This window comes from Phocoena sinus, chromosome 20 (assembly GCF_008692025.1).
Source record: "Phocoena sinus isolate mPhoSin1 chromosome 20, mPhoSin1.pri, whole genome shotgun sequence".
Taxonomy (NCBI): Eukaryota; Metazoa; Chordata; class Mammalia; order Artiodactyla; family Phocoenidae; genus Phocoena; species Phocoena sinus.
The window spans coordinates 6,751,276-6,768,360 of record NC_045782.1 but is presented as its reverse complement, the minus strand read 5'-3'; the positions used below and the strand labels follow the sequence as shown (position 1 = coordinate 6,768,360).

Genomic DNA, 17,085 nt, shown 5'->3' with positions numbered 1-17,085 from the left:
TAGCAGCTAACATTTTACTGAACACCCTCTACGTGCTGAGCTTTCCACGCATACCCTCCGAGGTAGAGCTTTCCATGCAAACCCTCCGAGGTAGAGCTAATTGTATCTCCATTTCACAAGGTGGGGACTGAGGCTTCATGAGTTACGTGGCTCACTCAGCATTCCAGACTCATTTGGAATGGGCTGAGATCTGAACTCAGGGATTCTGGCCCTAGAGTCGGAACCCTCAACCCCTGCGTCCTGTGTAGACCCCATCCTGCCTGCGCTTCCACAAGTAATCAATGTTAGCGCGTAGTAATAAAATATCCTCACGTCGTCTGCTTGCTGCTCCAGCCTGACTTTTATTTTGGTGAGACCACTGGCTTTGTCATCTTCAACCTGAAGATCTTCCAATGTCTGCTGATGGGCTTCCTGCAGAGATTTCTTCTTTGGTCAGTTTGGAAATGTTTTCTTCAAGTGCTGTCATTTCTTCTGAAAGATTCTTTACATAAGAGAGTATCAACACCAATTGAAAGTTCATACAATTAAACCAGAAGCTTCTGGCAAAGGCTGTTGATTCTTTTCTTTCCTTTTCTTTGACTTTTTTGGTTTTTGGCTACTGCTTCTTTGCCTCCGCAGCAGGTGCTCACAGTGTTGGCTGCATCATCCTGAAATTGGCAGCCTCTGGGTTTTTTCAGTCCTCACTGGCCTATCACAGAGCCTCAAACCCTCCCCTTAAAGCTGATTCCTTTAAAGAGGGTGTTATATGGTACAAGGAAGGACACTGATAAATGCAAATATGCCGCCTCTGGAAGGAACACAACAGTCTATATTCATCGCAATACATCCATGGGGATTTGTTTATCAGCTGATCCAGGGTTTAAAATGAGGCAGGAAGGGGAAGAAGGACAGGCATGAGGTGCTATGCAGGAAAATCTAGAACAGGAGTCCTGTGTGTCAGGAAGCAGGACAACGGAACCAACCGCAGAGATTTTAAGGCGTTAAATTGAACTTTTTTCCATGTATGATGCTCTGCCAGATCAGAGGTTGGTAATTCCTGACCTATGGGCCGAATCTGGCCACATAATCGTTTACAACTTTTGAATAAAAGTTGAAAAAACATGAGATTTCACATAAAATCTGGGATGTCTGGTTTCTCAAGGAAAATTGGAAGCTCTGGCAGTGCTGGACTCACAAGGCCACCGGGCACCAGCTGGCTGGTGCGGGGCCCTGACTGCCACCTGGGGGCGGGGCAAGTGCTCTCCAGTTCGCCACAGTCCCCACCCCTCCCTATCACCTCCCTATCAACGCCCGGTTGTCTGTCCCACACTGACGCGGGTCATCTCACACCTGGCCAACCTCATCCTTGCCTCCGTCTCACTGGCAACCATTATGACGTGAATCATGGATTGTGTTTTTCATTTATTTTTGTAAAGTGTATGTGATTTTGTGTGCGTGTGATTTTAGTCTACATAAATGGTACCATGCTGTATATTTCTCTTTCTTCCTTTGTCCTCTTTTACATCCATCTTGTTGCCCTGATGGCTGTGTAGTATACCCGGCTGTGCATCTTCTGCCCTGTACCTCTCCATCCCTCCAAGGTGGACCCCGATCTTGCCTCCAGCACCCCCCACCACAAGCCACACTGCCATGAACATCCTCATACATATCCCCTCATGGACCTGGCAGAAGAATTCCGTGGTCTGTATACCCAGGAGCAGAATCACTGGGTTGAAGGATTCTTTTCATTATTATTATTATTAAATTTATTTATTTATTTATTTATGGCTGCGTTGGCTCTTCGTTGCTGTGCACGGGCTTTCTCTAGTTGCGGCGAGCAGGGGCTACTCTTTGTCGTGGTGCGCGGGCTTCTCATTGCGGTGGCTTCTCGTTGTTGCAGAGCACGGACTCTAGGCGCAGGGGCACAATACTTGTGACACGCGGGCTTCAGTAGTTGTGGCTCGCGGGCTGTAGAGCGCAGGCTCAGTAGTTGTGGTGCACGGGCTTAGTTGCTGTGCGGCCTGTGGGATCTTCCCAGACCAGGGCTCGAACCCGTGTCCCCTTCATCGGCAGGTGGATTCGTAACCACTGCGCCACCAGGGAAGTCCGGATGTGTGGATTCTTCATTCGACTAAGAATTTCCAGATGGCGTTCCTGAAGGCTGCATCAGTCTACACTCTACCAGTAACGCACGAGGGTCCCTGTGCCTCTGACCTCGTGCATGCACGAGGGTCCCTGGGCCTCTGACCTCCCTACCAGTCCCTGGTGTGGTCCAGCTTTCTGCCTTCTTCACCACCTGCTTCCCTCATCATCTGCCTGGCCCTGTAGGCACATTTGTCGGCTCCCCCTGTGCTACATGCTTCTCCTGAAGCATCTCTTGGCTTGTGGAGGAAGGGTTAGGGCTAGAAGTCTGTGGTGCAACCAGGCAGGCAGCCGGACGGGGGGAAGAGCCCATGGAGTCTAGAACAGGGCAGAGGCGGACTCGCTGGGATGTAACTGCCCGTCCACTGGCTCCCCTCTCACTTCTGGACAATGTAGGGTGAACGGGCTCCTTCCCCGCCTGTCTCCTCCTGGCGGGGGCTGGGCGTGCTCACCTTGTTCTCCAGGGCGTGCTTCTCCTTCTTCACCTCGGTCAGGGTCAGCTCCAGGTCGTCAGTGTCTGTTTTGAGGGAGGAGCATTTATCTTCCAGGTTCCTCTTCTTGGCAACCAGTTCAGAATTCATCCCCCACTCCTCTTCCAGCCTCTCGTTTACCTCCTTCACTTTGGCCTCCAGCTGAATCTTCCTTTTGATGAGCCCCTCGCACCGTTCCTCGGCATCCATCAGGCTTTCTGTCTCCTGAAAGAACCAGATCGTGATGTCTTTTAAAAAATTGAATTTATTGAAGTGTAGGTGATTTACAGTGTCACGTTAGTGTCTGCTCTACGGCAAAGTGATTCAGTTACACATGTATATTCTTTTTCATATTCTTTTCCATTATGGTTTATTACTGGATATTGAATATAGTTCCCTGTGCTCTACAGTAGGGTCTTGTTGTTTACAGATTGTTATTTTTTGATCAGCCTCTTGACCAACCCCAGAAGGGAAGGGCTTTGCCCTCCAAAAGGCCATTATCTGGACCCAAGTCGAGGAGTGAGTCATGGCCACACACACACTTGCACATATGTATCATCCAAGTCCTTTTTTTATTAACCACTAAGGATGTCATCTACTTAATAGAAAATCACCTAAGCTAATCTCAAGCGAAGGTGTTCATGGCATTCATAAAGCCTCTGCAAATTTGTCACGTTTGGACCCCCAGCCATTTTACTCTTCCTTCTACCAGGAGTTGAAAAACAACTCATCTCCTCTGTGCTTTCACAAGCTGACTAATAGTTCCCAACCATGACTACCTTTTCAGACTCTCAACAGAAAAGTGCACCCTGTGTCTCCTCAGCCCTGCCTCCTCAAGCCACGGAACTGAAAACTCCAAATAGACAAAAATAAGTGATTTTGTCATCACTTAATACATACATGTCCCAGAAGACTCTGTAATGAGTCTCTTGGAGTGGCCAGGATTAGCTAATTATGCTCTTAAACGTAATGGGACTGTGTCTTCTCCTACCAGAGTATTGTAAGAACTGGACACACATTTCGAGGTAAAGGATGAAAAGAGTCTAGCGGGAATAGCCTCTGTGTTTGTTGAACGTGTGCTGTGTGCTGGCATTGTACAAGCACGAACTCACCTGATCTTCCCAACAACCCTGCGAGGTGGCTACTCTTGCTGTGCCCATTTTACAGAAAACTGAGGCACAAAAAGGATGTCACCTGCCGTAGTTCACACAGCTCCCAAGTGGGGGATCTGGGATGTAAACCAAGATCTGATCCCAAAACTTGTTCTGCCCGCTGTGCTTCGGAAAGGGTTCCTAACAGCTGCACGTACTGACTGGGAAAGTGAAAACGGGAGCAGTAAGATGTTGGGGATTTATTAAAAAGGGCAAACGATAAATGTCTTAACTCTACGAAAAGAGACCCTTATGCTGCCAGAGTGTTACCTACTGGTTGTATGGTTTCATTTTCCCTATTTCTCTGATAAAAAATGCATATCTTTAAAGCATTTCTATTTTATTTTATATTTGTTGTAAAGGAAATGAACAGTAATTTATGAATTACAGATATATGAAGCATTTTTAGAGTATAATTATTTTCTTGAAAATCACATATAGAGAGTTACTCTTTCTACATTGAATTGAATGATTTAATTTTAAACATTTATTTATTTATTGCCGCGCTGTGCGGCTTGCAGGATCTCAGTTCCCCGACCAGCGATTGAACCCAGGCCACGGCAGTGAAAGCCCGGAATCCTAACCACTAGGCCACCAGGGAACTTCCAGGGATGTCTTTTTATTTACAGTTTTTAAAAAGACCTGGTGCATTCTTGACAGCTTTTTATTCTGATGACAGACACATCCCCCTCACGCCCACAGCAAAATACATCTTGCTCCGCTATGGAAGACAGGGAGAAATCAGAGTGAGCAGAAATTCACTTTGCAGATGTGTTTTCCAGGGTGATCTGAGGGCTGGCCTCCTTCCCTGGCAGGGTAGTCATGCAATACTCTGTAGGCCCACTGAGTGGCACTACTGTCCCTTGAATAGACACTGGTGGGGCCTCCTGGTCTCAGACTGGACGTGCAGCTGGAGGTCATTATTTTCCTGCCGCAGGGACACCATTTTCTCCTCCAGTTCCTTCCGATGAGCCTCAGATGTGGCCAGTTCTTCGTTGGCTCTCTCAAATTCTTCCTTCATGGTGGCCATCTCCTTCTAGGCCTCTGCACTCTTCAGCAGGGGCTTGATCTTGAAGAACAGGTTCATCCAGGGCCAGTGCTTGATGTTCATAAAAGATCGGATGTTGTGCTGGATGCAGAAGATGGAGTCCCTGTGCATCGTTAGGACTGGGGTTAATGGGCCATAGCAAGGCCCAGTCTCCACTCACCTGCCCCCCAGGCCCCATGACCTTCACCTTTCCCGTCCAGGTGGGAAGGAGGTACAGCCAAGCTGTGCAGATCCTATGGACTCCAGAGTCCCTTCTGCAAATGAAAAGCAGAGGAAATAACACATGCAAATTTGGGAGGTGAGCGAGGGTCCAGGGCCACTGAGGGTCTCCCATCCACCTGGCTTCCACCCCCACTGCCCTACTGAAACTGCTCAGCCTGAGGTGGTCAGTGGCCTCTAATTACAATGTGATGAGCTTCTTTCATTCCCGTTTTATTGGGTCTTTCTCCCACATTTGAGTTGTTAACTCTCACCTTTTTTTGGTATGAATTTTTATTGGAGTATAGTTGCTTTACAATGTTGTGTTAGTTTCTGCTGTACAGCAAAGTGAATCAGTCATGCATATACACATATCCACTCTTTTTTAGATTCTTTTCCCATATAGGTCATTACAGAGCACCGAGTAGAGCTCCCCATGCTATACAGTAGGTTCTTACTAGTTATCTATTTTAGAATATATAGTAGTGTGTATATGTCAATCCCAATCCTTTTGCCCTTGATTCCCTGATAAGACAGTTTTCCTGTTTCAGTGTGTTTTGCCATATGGGCTCCTGCTTCCTGTTGAAGTGTTGGTGTCCACCCAGGACCTGTCTCCAGCCCACTGGTCACCTCCCAGACTCTTGCCTTTCTAGGACTGATCTTTTCTCCGAACTTAGACTGTAGCCTACGTCCCAGTGACACCGACACTGTTTCTTAATCTTCATCCTCCACAGCTTTGTATCCAACTCACGTGAACCTGAAAACTTGGTTTTCTTTCCATTAAACTGGTCCCTTCTCTGAGATTTTTTTCGTTTCCATGCTGGCTTCCTTTCCCTTCACCGGGACAGATGCCCGGGAGGTATTCTTGACTAATATGTAATGGTGGCGCGTTATGGCAATGACAACGGTAGAGCTGTATGGGATGTCGGGGAATCGGGAGAAGGTGCTTCCATCAAATTCCCCTCTCCCTGACATTCCCACACAGGACCAGCCATCAGAGCTGCTGTTCCTCCTGTTGAATTACTGAAGGCCTAAGGCCCTTTAAGCTTTCTTCAGTGCCTCCCCTCCTCTCCCCCATGATCTGTTTCCTAATTCAGGTCCTTGTCATCTTTTATTTGGACTTCTGTTACAGCCTGGTCTTGGCCCCTCTTGTGCTCTCAGGCCTGCTCTTGTAGCTGCCAGAGCAACCTCTCAGTGTGTGTGTGTGTGTGTGTGTGTGTGTGTGTGTGTGTGTGTGTGTGTGTTTGGCCGTGCCGTGCAGCACACGGGATCTTAGTTCCCCGACCAGGAATCGAACCCATGGTCCCTGCAGTGGAAGTGCGGAGTCTTAACCACTGGACCACCAGGGAAGTCCCCCAGAGTGACTGCTCTGAGCTATAAACCTGATCCTCTCACTCGTCTCCTCCATGGCTCCTCATCAACTAGAAGATTTAACCTGGGCTCTTTAATGTGGCATGTGGGGACCTCCACGCCTCGCCCCAGGCATGTGACCTGCTTGTCGGTCTCCTTCCCCCCAGGCCACCTTTTCTCAGGCCATGCAAAGCCTCCTTCAGAAAGTTCTTTCTTGCTGACCCCTTCACGCCAACCCCAACGAGTCCCCCCCGCCCCGAATATAACTGACATTGCGCTTGTCATAGGCGTTAAAACTAGCCACGCACGTGTCTGCTTTCTGCTCCTCTACGGGTTCCTGGAGGCCAGGGCTCATTTCTGCATCCCCAGTGCTAAGCAGAGGCCCCAGCACAGAACTGCAGCTCAGTAAATGTGGGTTAAAGGGGTGACCGAGTAAATTAATATCCCCAGACAAGAGCAGGAAGCCATAGTCAGCTCCAAGGAAGAGGGCGGGGAGGTGAGGGTCTGCGTCACCTCCTCTCCATAATCTTTTTTTTTTTTTTTGCGGTATGCGGGCCTCTCACTGTTGTGGACTCTGTGGAGCACAGGCTCCAGACGCGCAGGCTCAGCGGCCATGGCTCACGGGCCCAGCTGCTCCACGGCATGTGGGATCCTCCCGGGGCACGAACGCGCATCCCCTGCATCTGCAGGCGGACTCTTCCCTGCGTCACCAGGGAAGCCCCCACACTTGTATATTTTGGTCTACCTCATTAATCATGAACTGACAGAGTTTATTTAAATTCACCTACAACTATTGTTGTAGTGCTATCTACCAGCATTTAAAAAACATTGAGGTGTAATTGGCATGTAACATTTTACTAGTTTCAGGTGTACAACGTATTGATTTGATATTTGTATATATTGTGAGATGATCACCAAAATAAGTCTGGTTAACCTCCGTCTGTCTACATACATAGTTACAATTTTTTTGTTCCTGTGATGGGACCTGTTTCAAATGCTTTACGTGTACTGGCTTATTTAATTCTCACAACAGCCCTCTAAGGCGGGTTAAATGAGTTAATATTTACAAAATGAGTCAACACTTTATAAGCGCTCACTCAATAAATAAATGAATGAATAACTAAGCGAATGCATAAAGAAAATGCCATTTTAATCTTCCTTTTATAGACCAGAAAGCTGAAGGACTCAGCTGCGGTCCCTTGGGCAGTAGTAGGTGGAGCTGGGGTCTTTTCCTTGATCATCTAATTCCTCTGCTCTCCTGTAACATTGCTGAAGCAGGACCTTGATGCCAGAAGCCCAGCCTTTGGGATTCAACAGCTTGGCTGGTGAGAGAGCTGCCTCGTAGCGATGGTTTGTTCTTTCCTTTGTGACAAATGGCCCTGTGACAAATGGTTTGTTCTTTCCTTTGTGACAAATGGCCCTGAAACTCAGCCATATTTGTGCATCCAGGATTGTTGATGGTTAAAGGTCTGCTGTACCACATGGTGTTCTATGTCTATATATCTGGTCTCTGACTCTCAGTTTTCTCATTTATAAAATGGAGATGATTATGCTTATCTTGCAGTGAACTGCTGTAAACAGTAGAGATAACATAATAATGGGACTGCGTTAGGCTCAGAAAACAGTTGTTATTGATGCTGTTTTTATTATGGAACACCTAAGCTGATTATTTGCCAAATATAGTGACTCTTCACGTTGGGGGGAAAGGTTTTTAAGAATCTTATGAAAGGTATGGATTTAATGTACCTATATATGTACATAACATTTTGGATATAATTTCATAGTAGGGCTGCCAGATAAAATATGCCCAGGATGCCCAGTTGAATTTGAATTTCAGAGAAACAGTAGATACTTTTTTTTTTTTTAGTATAAGTATATCCCAAATATTGCATGGGTCATATTTATACTAAGGACATTTTTATTGTCTCATCTGAAATTCGTATTTAATGAGATGTCTCGTGGTTTTAATTTGCTAAATCTGGCAGCCCTATTTCATAGACAGAGAAGTGATAAAGGCTATCATGATCCTGTCCCCAGGGAAACACACATGCACACAGACACATGTACATACTCACGTGTGCACCCATACCCACACCCACAGAATTCTGCATACATTTCAGGGAGTCCTGCTCTGATGGATTCTCACTCACCAGGAGTCTTGGTCTCATTGGGAATCAGACATCGCACAAAGTGAGGATGGGTGCTTCTTAAATTGGCCATCAATTTGTTTAAAATTTCCTGGGACACAAACCAGAAGAAGCACATTTACCTTAGCAAACGCCGTTGCACTGGGCAGAAATACAACCGAATGTGGAAGTTGCCAAAAAACAAACCCTGAACACAGCGGACACGGTCTGGAAAGAGGAGCCCTTCTTCTTACCGCCCTTCTCGCTCACCCCAGCGTAGCCTGGAGACAGACACAGAGGGTGTGTCCGGTGAGTCCTGAGGACAGAGTGGTGGCCTTTCCTACCCACCTGCCCCACCAGTTTTATTGAGATGTAACTGACATATAACACTGTATATGTTTAAGGTGTACAACGTAATGATTTGATATATGTATATATTGCAGAATGATCACAGCATTAAGTCCACTTAACATCTATCCCTTCACTTAGTTACAGTTTCTTTTTCTTATGAGAGCTTTTAAGCTCTACTCTCTTAGCAACTTTCAAATATACAACACAGTGTAATTAACTACAGCTACCATGCTGTACTTTACAACCACAGAATTTATTTATGTCATAACTGGAAGCTTGTACCTTTTTTTTTAAAGAAGATGTTGGGGGTAGGAGTTTATTAATTAATTAATTTATTTTTGCTGTGTTGGATCTTCGTTTCTGTGTGAGGGCTTTCTCTAGTTGTGGCAAGCGGGGGCCACTCTTCATCGCGGTGCGCGGGCCTCTCACTATCGCGGCCTCTCTTTTTGCGGAGCACAGGCTCCAGACGTGCAGGCTCAGTAGTTGTGGCTCACAGGCCTAGCTGCTCTGTGGCATGTGGGATCTTCCCGGACCAGGGCACGAACCCATGTCCCCTGTATTAGCAGACAGATTCTCAACCACTGTGCCACCAGGGAAGCCCGGAAGTTTGTACCTTTTAACCCCTTTCACCCAGTTCTCCCACCCCTCACCCACCACCTCTGGCAACCACAGATCTGATTTCTGTTTCTGTGAGTTTGGTTTTTTAAGATTCCACATATACGTGAGATTATACAGGATCTGTCTTTCTGTGTCTGATTTATTTCGCATAGCATAATGCCTTCAAGGTCCATTGTTGCCAATGGCAAGATTTCATTCTTTTCTATGGCTGAATAATATTCCATTATATATGACCTTTTCTTTATCCATTTATCCATCAGTGGACACTTAGATCATTTCCATGTCTTGGCTATTCTAAGTAATGCTACAATGCACATGGGGGTATCTCTTTGGGATAGTAATTTCATTTCCTTTGGGTATATACCCAGAAGTGGAGTTGCTGGATCATATGGTAGTTCTATTTTTAATTTTTAAGGGAATCTCCATACTGTTTTCTGTAGTGGCTTCACAAATTTACATCTCCACTAATAGTGCACAGTTTTGTCAGTGGTGGCCTTTCTAAACCACTTCCTCCAAACCCTGAAGTGAGAGTGTAGTTTTCTTTTGACATAGCAGAGCTGAGGGTTTTTTGGTTTGTCCATTTCTGTATTCTGATTCTTCAAATTCCTCCAAACTACTCAGATTTGGGAACACTGATTTTTATCACTGTGGGAACGGAGTGGGGTGGGATATGGGTGGCATTTAACTGGGAGTATAATTTAGACTCTCTGTATCCAAGGAGAATCTTTTCCTTTAGACATCAGACGTGAAATCCAACTGAATAGTTGGCAAGATTGAGATGTTCCTCTTGGCGAGTGTGGTTTCTTTCATGAGTGTCTCTTTTAAAAATTCTCGAGTCCCTGTTTATCTCTTCAAAGTAATACAACTGAAGTTTCTCAGAATATTCTGCAAGTCCATTTTTTTCTTGTCTAGAAGGAACAGCCCAACTTAATGAGGCATCAGTGATATTGGGTCTGCTTTTTCTGAATGGCTCAATTTCAGATTTATCTTCTGATATGTAATCAAGATTCAGCCCTTGGGGAAATTTCATGTCTCATTTCCCCCACCCTCCTCTCATTCCACCCTTTTGTCCCCAGGGTCTAGCATGACCATATGTTTGGGTGGGGAGGAGAGGCAGGAAAGCCACTTCCCCAGGTTCATGCCTACACAGGAACTTACGTTTAGAGTCCTGGCATCACTGCTATGTGAGGTTATGCAGTACAGTTACAGAGATGCCCTAATTAGATTTGAAGACGATGGTGTTCCATCATTCAAGTTGAAAGTTATGCCCATTTTTATATTATACTGCCCAATACACTAGACATTAATTGTAAAAAATTATCTAATGAATGATTATATGGCATGAATTAAAAGCATTAAGTTGTTAAATTAATGCATTTAAAATAGTCCATAATTTTAAAACCTTATTCTGGAAATTACTTAAAAAATATATAGGTAATCTTAACAAGCGATACTGGCTTGTGCAGCCATTTGGGAAAATGGTCTGGAAGTTCCTCCAAAAGTTAAGCATAGAGTTACCATATGATTCAGTAGTTCCATCCCTAGGTATGTACCCAAAAGCATTAACAATGTCCACATAGAAACTTCTATAAAATGTTCATAGCAGCATTATTCGCAGTACCCAAAAGTAGAGAAAACATAAAGGTCCATCAGCTGATGAGTGGATAGACAAAACTGTGTTAAGATCCACACAGTGGAATATTAATCACCTATAAAAAGAAATGAGTTGCTGACACTTGCCACAACGTGGACACCTGAAGACGTTAAGCTAAGTGAAAGAAGCCAGACACAGAAGACCATATAGTGTATGATTCCACTTACATGAAACATCCAGAATGGGCAAATTCATAGAGACAGAAAGTAGTTTGGCAACCGCCACAAGCTGGGAAGGAGGCAGGTGGAAAGTGACTGCTAAAGGGTTACTGGTGTGATGAAAATGTTCTGCAATTACGTACTGGTAATGGTTTCACAACCCATAAATATACCAAAAACCGCTGAATTTTTTTTTTGATAAATGTATTTATTTATTTTATTTTTGGCTGTGTTGGGTCTTTGTTGCTGTGCACGGGCTTTCACTAGCTGTGGTGAGCGGGGGCTCCTCTTCATGGTGGTGCGTGGGCTTCTCATTGCGGTGGCTTCTCTCCTTCGGAGCACGGGCTCTAGAGCGCAGGCTCAGTAGCTGTGGCGCAGGGGCTTAGTTGCTCCGCGGCATGTGGGATCTTCCCGGACCAGGGCTCAAACCCGTGTCCCCTGCATTGGCAGGCGGATTCTTAACCACTGTGCCACCAGGGAAGTCCCACCACTGAATTTTTTAAAGGGTGAATTTTATGCTATATGAATTATATCTCAGTAAAAAAAAAAAACTATTAAAGAATGTGGTATTGGCTATTGTGTCCACTGGGAGGCCCTGTTCACCTCCGTAGAACCTAATCTCTTTAAAAAAATTTTTTTTTCGACTTAAAAACATTAATTTATTTTTTATTGAATGAAAATTTCTTTAAATTCTACAGTGCTTTACAATTTTCACAAGTTTCACAACATGATTTCATATAATCGCATAATAACCCTTTTTCCCTCCCACCCTTGTATTGCCCCCCCTCTTCCCTCTCCCCACTGGTAACCACTAGTTTGTTCTCTATATCTGTGAGTCTGCTTCTTATTCGTTTTATTCACCAGTTGGTTGTATTTTTTAGATTCCACATATAAGTGATATCATACAGTATTTATCTTTCTCTGTCTGACTTATCTCACTTGGCATAATGCCCTCCAAGTCCATCCATGTTGCTGCAAAATTTCATTCTTTTCTTTTCTATGGCTGAGTAATATTCCATTATATGTGTATATATATATATATATCTCATCTTCTTTATCCATTTATCTGGTGATGGACACTTAGTTTGCTTCCATACCTTGGCAATTGTAAATAATGCTGCTATGAACATTGGAGTGCATGTATCTTTTCCAATTAGTGTTTTTGGGTTTTTTTGGATATATACCCAGGAGTGGAATTGCTGGGTCATATGGTTAGAGCTTGATCTCTTAAGGAAGAGGAAGAATAGAAGTAGGAGAAAGAAAAACAGAGATTAGAGACAGACAAATAAATCAAGCTCAACGTGAAGCTCATGTCCAGCTACTGGTTCTTCATGAGTTATGAGTAATTACACAGAGTTTCCACAGGGGGAATTAAAAAAAAAAATTTCACCTGCTTCTGCACCAGCATAGTTGGAAAAAAGGAAGGACAGCAGCTTCAGCGAAGACTTCTGGTACAGGCCAAGCACGGTCTCGTTCAGGGGTTCTTTGTTCTGGTCCAGCCAGCCGGCAATGTTGTAGTCCACGGTGCCCGCGTAGTGGATCAGGGAGAAGTGGGCCTCAGCCTTGCCTTTGGCAGGCTTGGGCTTCTGGAAGTTGTTGGACTTGCCCAAGTGCTGGTCATACTTGGGCAAGGAGGTGTCTTGAAGGAGGTGTCTGTGGCCTTGGGGAACATGCACTCCTCTTCCAGGATGGAGAAGATGCCCATCGGCTGGAAGGAGGATAACAGACTATCCTCAGTATTTACTAGTACATCCAAATGACTCCATTATCTGTAGGAGTCAAGGTCAACTTCTTTGGTGCTGTCGCTCTGTTACTAGGAACACTGGGATGTAAGTACTGTGAGAACAAGGCTGTTGGTCTGTTTGGTGCGATGACAGAACAGTGCTCGACATATGGTAGGTGCTAATTTGGTATTTGTTGAACAAAAGAGCATGGAATGAAATTGCATGTATATAAATGTAGCTCATTGTGAGGTAATAGAAAAGATATATATTGGTCTCTGTCCCGGTTTCCAGGCACAGAGCTTCTAAAGCCTTTGTAATTTTCCTTAGTGATAAGGGTACTAGGAGCATCTGTTGTTCTGTTGAGGTGACTCTGGGTGTGCTCCTGGATGGGGGCTGGTCACCAGAAAGACCAAGCCACGATTAGAAGCTTGGGATTTTCAGTCCTCTCCCCGCATCCTCCAGAGAGGGGAGAGGGGCTGGAAATGGAGTTAATGATTGATCGTGCCTACGTGAGGAAGCCTCCATAAAATCCCAATTGTAGGTGGTTCTGAGAGCTTCCGGGTTGGAGAACACATCCACATACTGATAGGGTGACACACGCCAGCCCGATGGGAACGGAAGCTCCTGCACTTGGGACCCTCCCTTGCCCCCTGTATCTCTTCATCTGGCTGTTCATCTGTATCCTTTATCATATCCTTTAATAAACTGGTAAACATGAGTGTTTTCCTGAATTCTGTGAAGCCCCTTTAGCAAATTAATTAAACCTGAGGACGGGGTTGTGGGAACCTTCGATTTGTAGCCCAGTAGGTCAGAGGTTGTAGGGCACCAGGGGCCTACTGCTTGCACTTGGCATCTCTGGGTAGATAGTGTCCGAATTGACTTAAATTGTAGGACACCCAGCTGGTGTTGCAGAGAATTGCTTGTCGTTGTGAGGAAAAACCTCCACACGTTTGGTGACCAGAAGTATCAAAAACAAAGTGTTCTATGTGAGTGGTAAAGGAAATTCACAGGAAAGAAACACGCAGTAGGAAAGAACTGGGTTTTTCCCTACATAGGAGGAAAAAAGCTGAGTTTTCCCCAACTTACTCACTTTTAGCAATAGATTTACCAAAAATGTAAAGTTGGATACATAGACATAAAATCACATGAGTAATAGTTTAAGCAACAAAATCTGGGTTTCTCAGTAGCCACCTTAGGAAGATAGGCTTCCAACATGACCAGTGCTCAAAATGTGATGGGAATTCCTTTTTCAAAATGTATGTCATCTGCTTTTTTTTTTTGGCTGCGTTGGGTCTTCATTGCTGCACATGGGCTTTCTCTAGTCGCGGCGAGCAGGGGCTGTTCTTTGTGGCCGTGCGTGGGCTTCTCCTGTTGTGCAGCACGGGGTCTAGGCACGGGGCTTCAGTAGTTGCAGCATGCAGGCTCAGTAGTTGTGGCTTGCGGGCTCTAGAGCGCAGGCTCAGTAGTGGCGCACGGGCTTAGTTGCTCCGCGGCATGTGGGATCTTCCAGGACCAGGGCTCGAACCCGTGTCCCCTGCATTGGCAAGTGGATTCTTAACCACTGTGCCACCAGGGAAGCCCTTGCTTTTTTCATAGTAACATTCCTCCAGGAAGCCCACTGCTCCCTGGTCCCCCTCCTGGGGTCTTTGGACAAGTCAGGTATGTATGAAATGCCCAGTCACCCCTGGGCTCCATGCACATTCTCAGGGGTAACTGAGCCCTGGGATCTTAATCACCCACACACCTCTTTAAGTGTCTGAACAGATTCTGTGTGCTTTCCAAACATTTACCCTTCCTGCACAGGGAATTCAGCTATCTGAAGGCTCAGAGCCTGGGGGAGTGGGTTTAGGGGAGCCAATCCATTAGCAGAAAAGAGTTAGAGCAAAGAGGTGGTCGTCCAACCAAGGCGGAGCTGTCCCTGGAGAGCAGCGTTTCTTTACCTTCTCGAGGAGCTCCATGCAGGCGGCCAGGTCCATCCCGAAGTCGATGAACTCCCACTCGATGCCCTCCTTCTTGTACTCCTCCTGCTCCAGCACAAACATGTGGTGGTTGAAGAACTGCTGCAGCTTCTCGTTGGTGACGTTGATGCACAGCTGCTCCAGGCTGTTGAACTGGGTATTTCGAATACCAAAGAGTCTGAGTGAGTTTGGAAAATCCAGTGGAGACTCAGCAAAGCAGACACAAAGCGGAAGGGTGCTTTGAGGCTTGTCATTGATGCAAACAACTCACGTCAAAGATGTCAAAGCCAGCGATGTCCAAGACCCCGATGAAGTACTGCCTGGGCTGCTTGGTGTCCAGCTGCTGGTTGATGCAGGTGACCATCCACAGGAACATCTTCTCGTAGACGGCTTTGGCCAGAGCGCCCACCGAATTGGTCACCTTGGAGAAAAGAACATCCACTCAACCCTCAAATTAATGTTTTTATGATTGTATTAAGTTGAAACATACAAAGTTCATGTCTTGAAAGTCAAAAGCAGCTGGAGATTGGCAATTTCATATATTTCAGTCTAATATTACATCTATCTTGAGACATCTGCTCCGTTCCATGAGGTCTATCCCATTTACAAAGATCGTTTTCTACCAACCTTGGTTATAACACGTGACTCTAGCCCCAGCCACACCTAATTGAACCAGAGGTGGACATTTGGTCCAAGTTGGGCTAAACAGAGTGTCTCTCCTGAGAATTTGGAATTGGGATCAAAAGATGCTGGTCTCAGCCTCAGGGTGAGGCTGGAACCACGGAGATGTAAACTTGGGAGTTCTGGGGTGGCCACGGGCAGGAGAGGTGGAGAAAGCTTATCCACCTAGTGAGAACACAACAGAGCAGGAGAGAGAAGACAGCCTGGAGCTGTCTTGCCAGAGAGGCTGCCTGGCTCTGGAGGGCTCTTCACTTCCTGGCTCCAGACCCTCATGGCACCCAAGGCACTCCTTGAGTTACCCCTGAGGCCTAAGAATGAATTCTCCCTTCATGGTGAGGCCAGTTTCATATGTGTTTCTGATTCCTGCGACCGAAAGAACTTTAGGATGGTGGTTAAAATAGCAAAATACGTGAGTCATTTGGATTCAGAGCATCTCCGTTACCTGCTGGACATTTTGCCCTTTAGTGACATATTCGTTCCCAACCTTCACCCTTGGACAGCACAGGCCTTTCAGCACTTCTGCGGAATTCAGACCCATCAGGTACCCAGCTTTGTCAGCCACTGAAGGAGGAGGAGAAATGGTGTCACACAGACAGCAGCTGCTAAAACAGCCAATTAGGCCCTGGGTCCTCCTAGAAGTATTTTCTATAATCCTTTTGGATGTTTTTATGTTTTCCTACACGCCCCAGGCCTGGACTTGACTAATGGAGTTTCAACCCCATAAGCCAGGATCCTGGGTTTTCGAGAACTTTCGCTTTGCCTTCTAGATACAATCTTTAGAAATAGGTTGATCTTGACTTACTGATATTTAAATTTCATTAAAAAACATATTGTTACCTAGTATTGTTGGAGTCTGATAATACAGCAACATGGTATATGAGTAAAGGAAGTACCGTTTGGACAGTTAATATAAGTTCAGCACCTTCCTAATTTCTGCAAAGTGCCCTGCTAATAGCTGAGAGAGAAGTACGAAACCTTCACCCCACCTGCAAGTATTTGGAGATGGTCAAGCTCAGTTGAATGTGGGCAATTTCATATAGTTCACTAGGAGTTCAGTTGACTTTGAGATGGACCGGGCTGCCTGCATTGAGCTCATAGAAAAGGTAAAGAAATGCTGCTTCCCAAGGACAGCTCCTCCTTGGTTGGGACCATCACCTCATTGCTGTTTCGGGAGCCAAGTTAATAAAAATCCAGGGCAGTGTTTGTTAAGGACTTAGTAAGAGACCAGCTGTGTGTTTTACTCTTTGCTCAAACCATCCCTTCTTCCTACTTTGCCCATTTACCATTATTCTTCTGGTTACTTAAACTTGAAAGCTTGGGGTGGCACATCCTTCTTTTTCACCCCTGACATGCGGTGTTGAGAGAGGCATCTAAGTCCTGCTCATTTCACCTTAAAAATAGCTTGCATCTCTATGGTTTCTAAGACTGTAGAATAGTAAAGTGGCAAAGAGCCTGGGTTCAAACTTAGGCTTTGCTC

General features: G+C 45.6%; 1 protein-coding gene across 1 annotated transcript in view; it reads right to left on the bottom strand.

The window, feature by feature from the left end:
- LOC116745481 (myosin-13-like) overlaps positions 1-17,085 on the bottom strand; it is a 124,709-nt gene that overhangs the window by 94,422 nt on the left and 13,202 nt on the right. Inside the window, 11 exon segments of the mRNA XM_032616231.1 lie at positions 313-427; positions 429-487; positions 2,574-2,805; positions 4,627-4,909; positions 8,489-8,576; positions 8,672-8,745; positions 12,636-12,879; positions 12,882-12,953; positions 14,910-15,080; positions 15,199-15,348; positions 16,051-16,169. Of these exon segments, the coding sequence (XP_032472122.1) occupies positions 313-427; positions 429-487; positions 2,574-2,805; positions 4,627-4,909; positions 8,489-8,576; positions 8,672-8,745; positions 12,636-12,879; positions 12,882-12,953; positions 14,910-15,080; positions 15,199-15,348; positions 16,051-16,169 (1,607 nt within the window).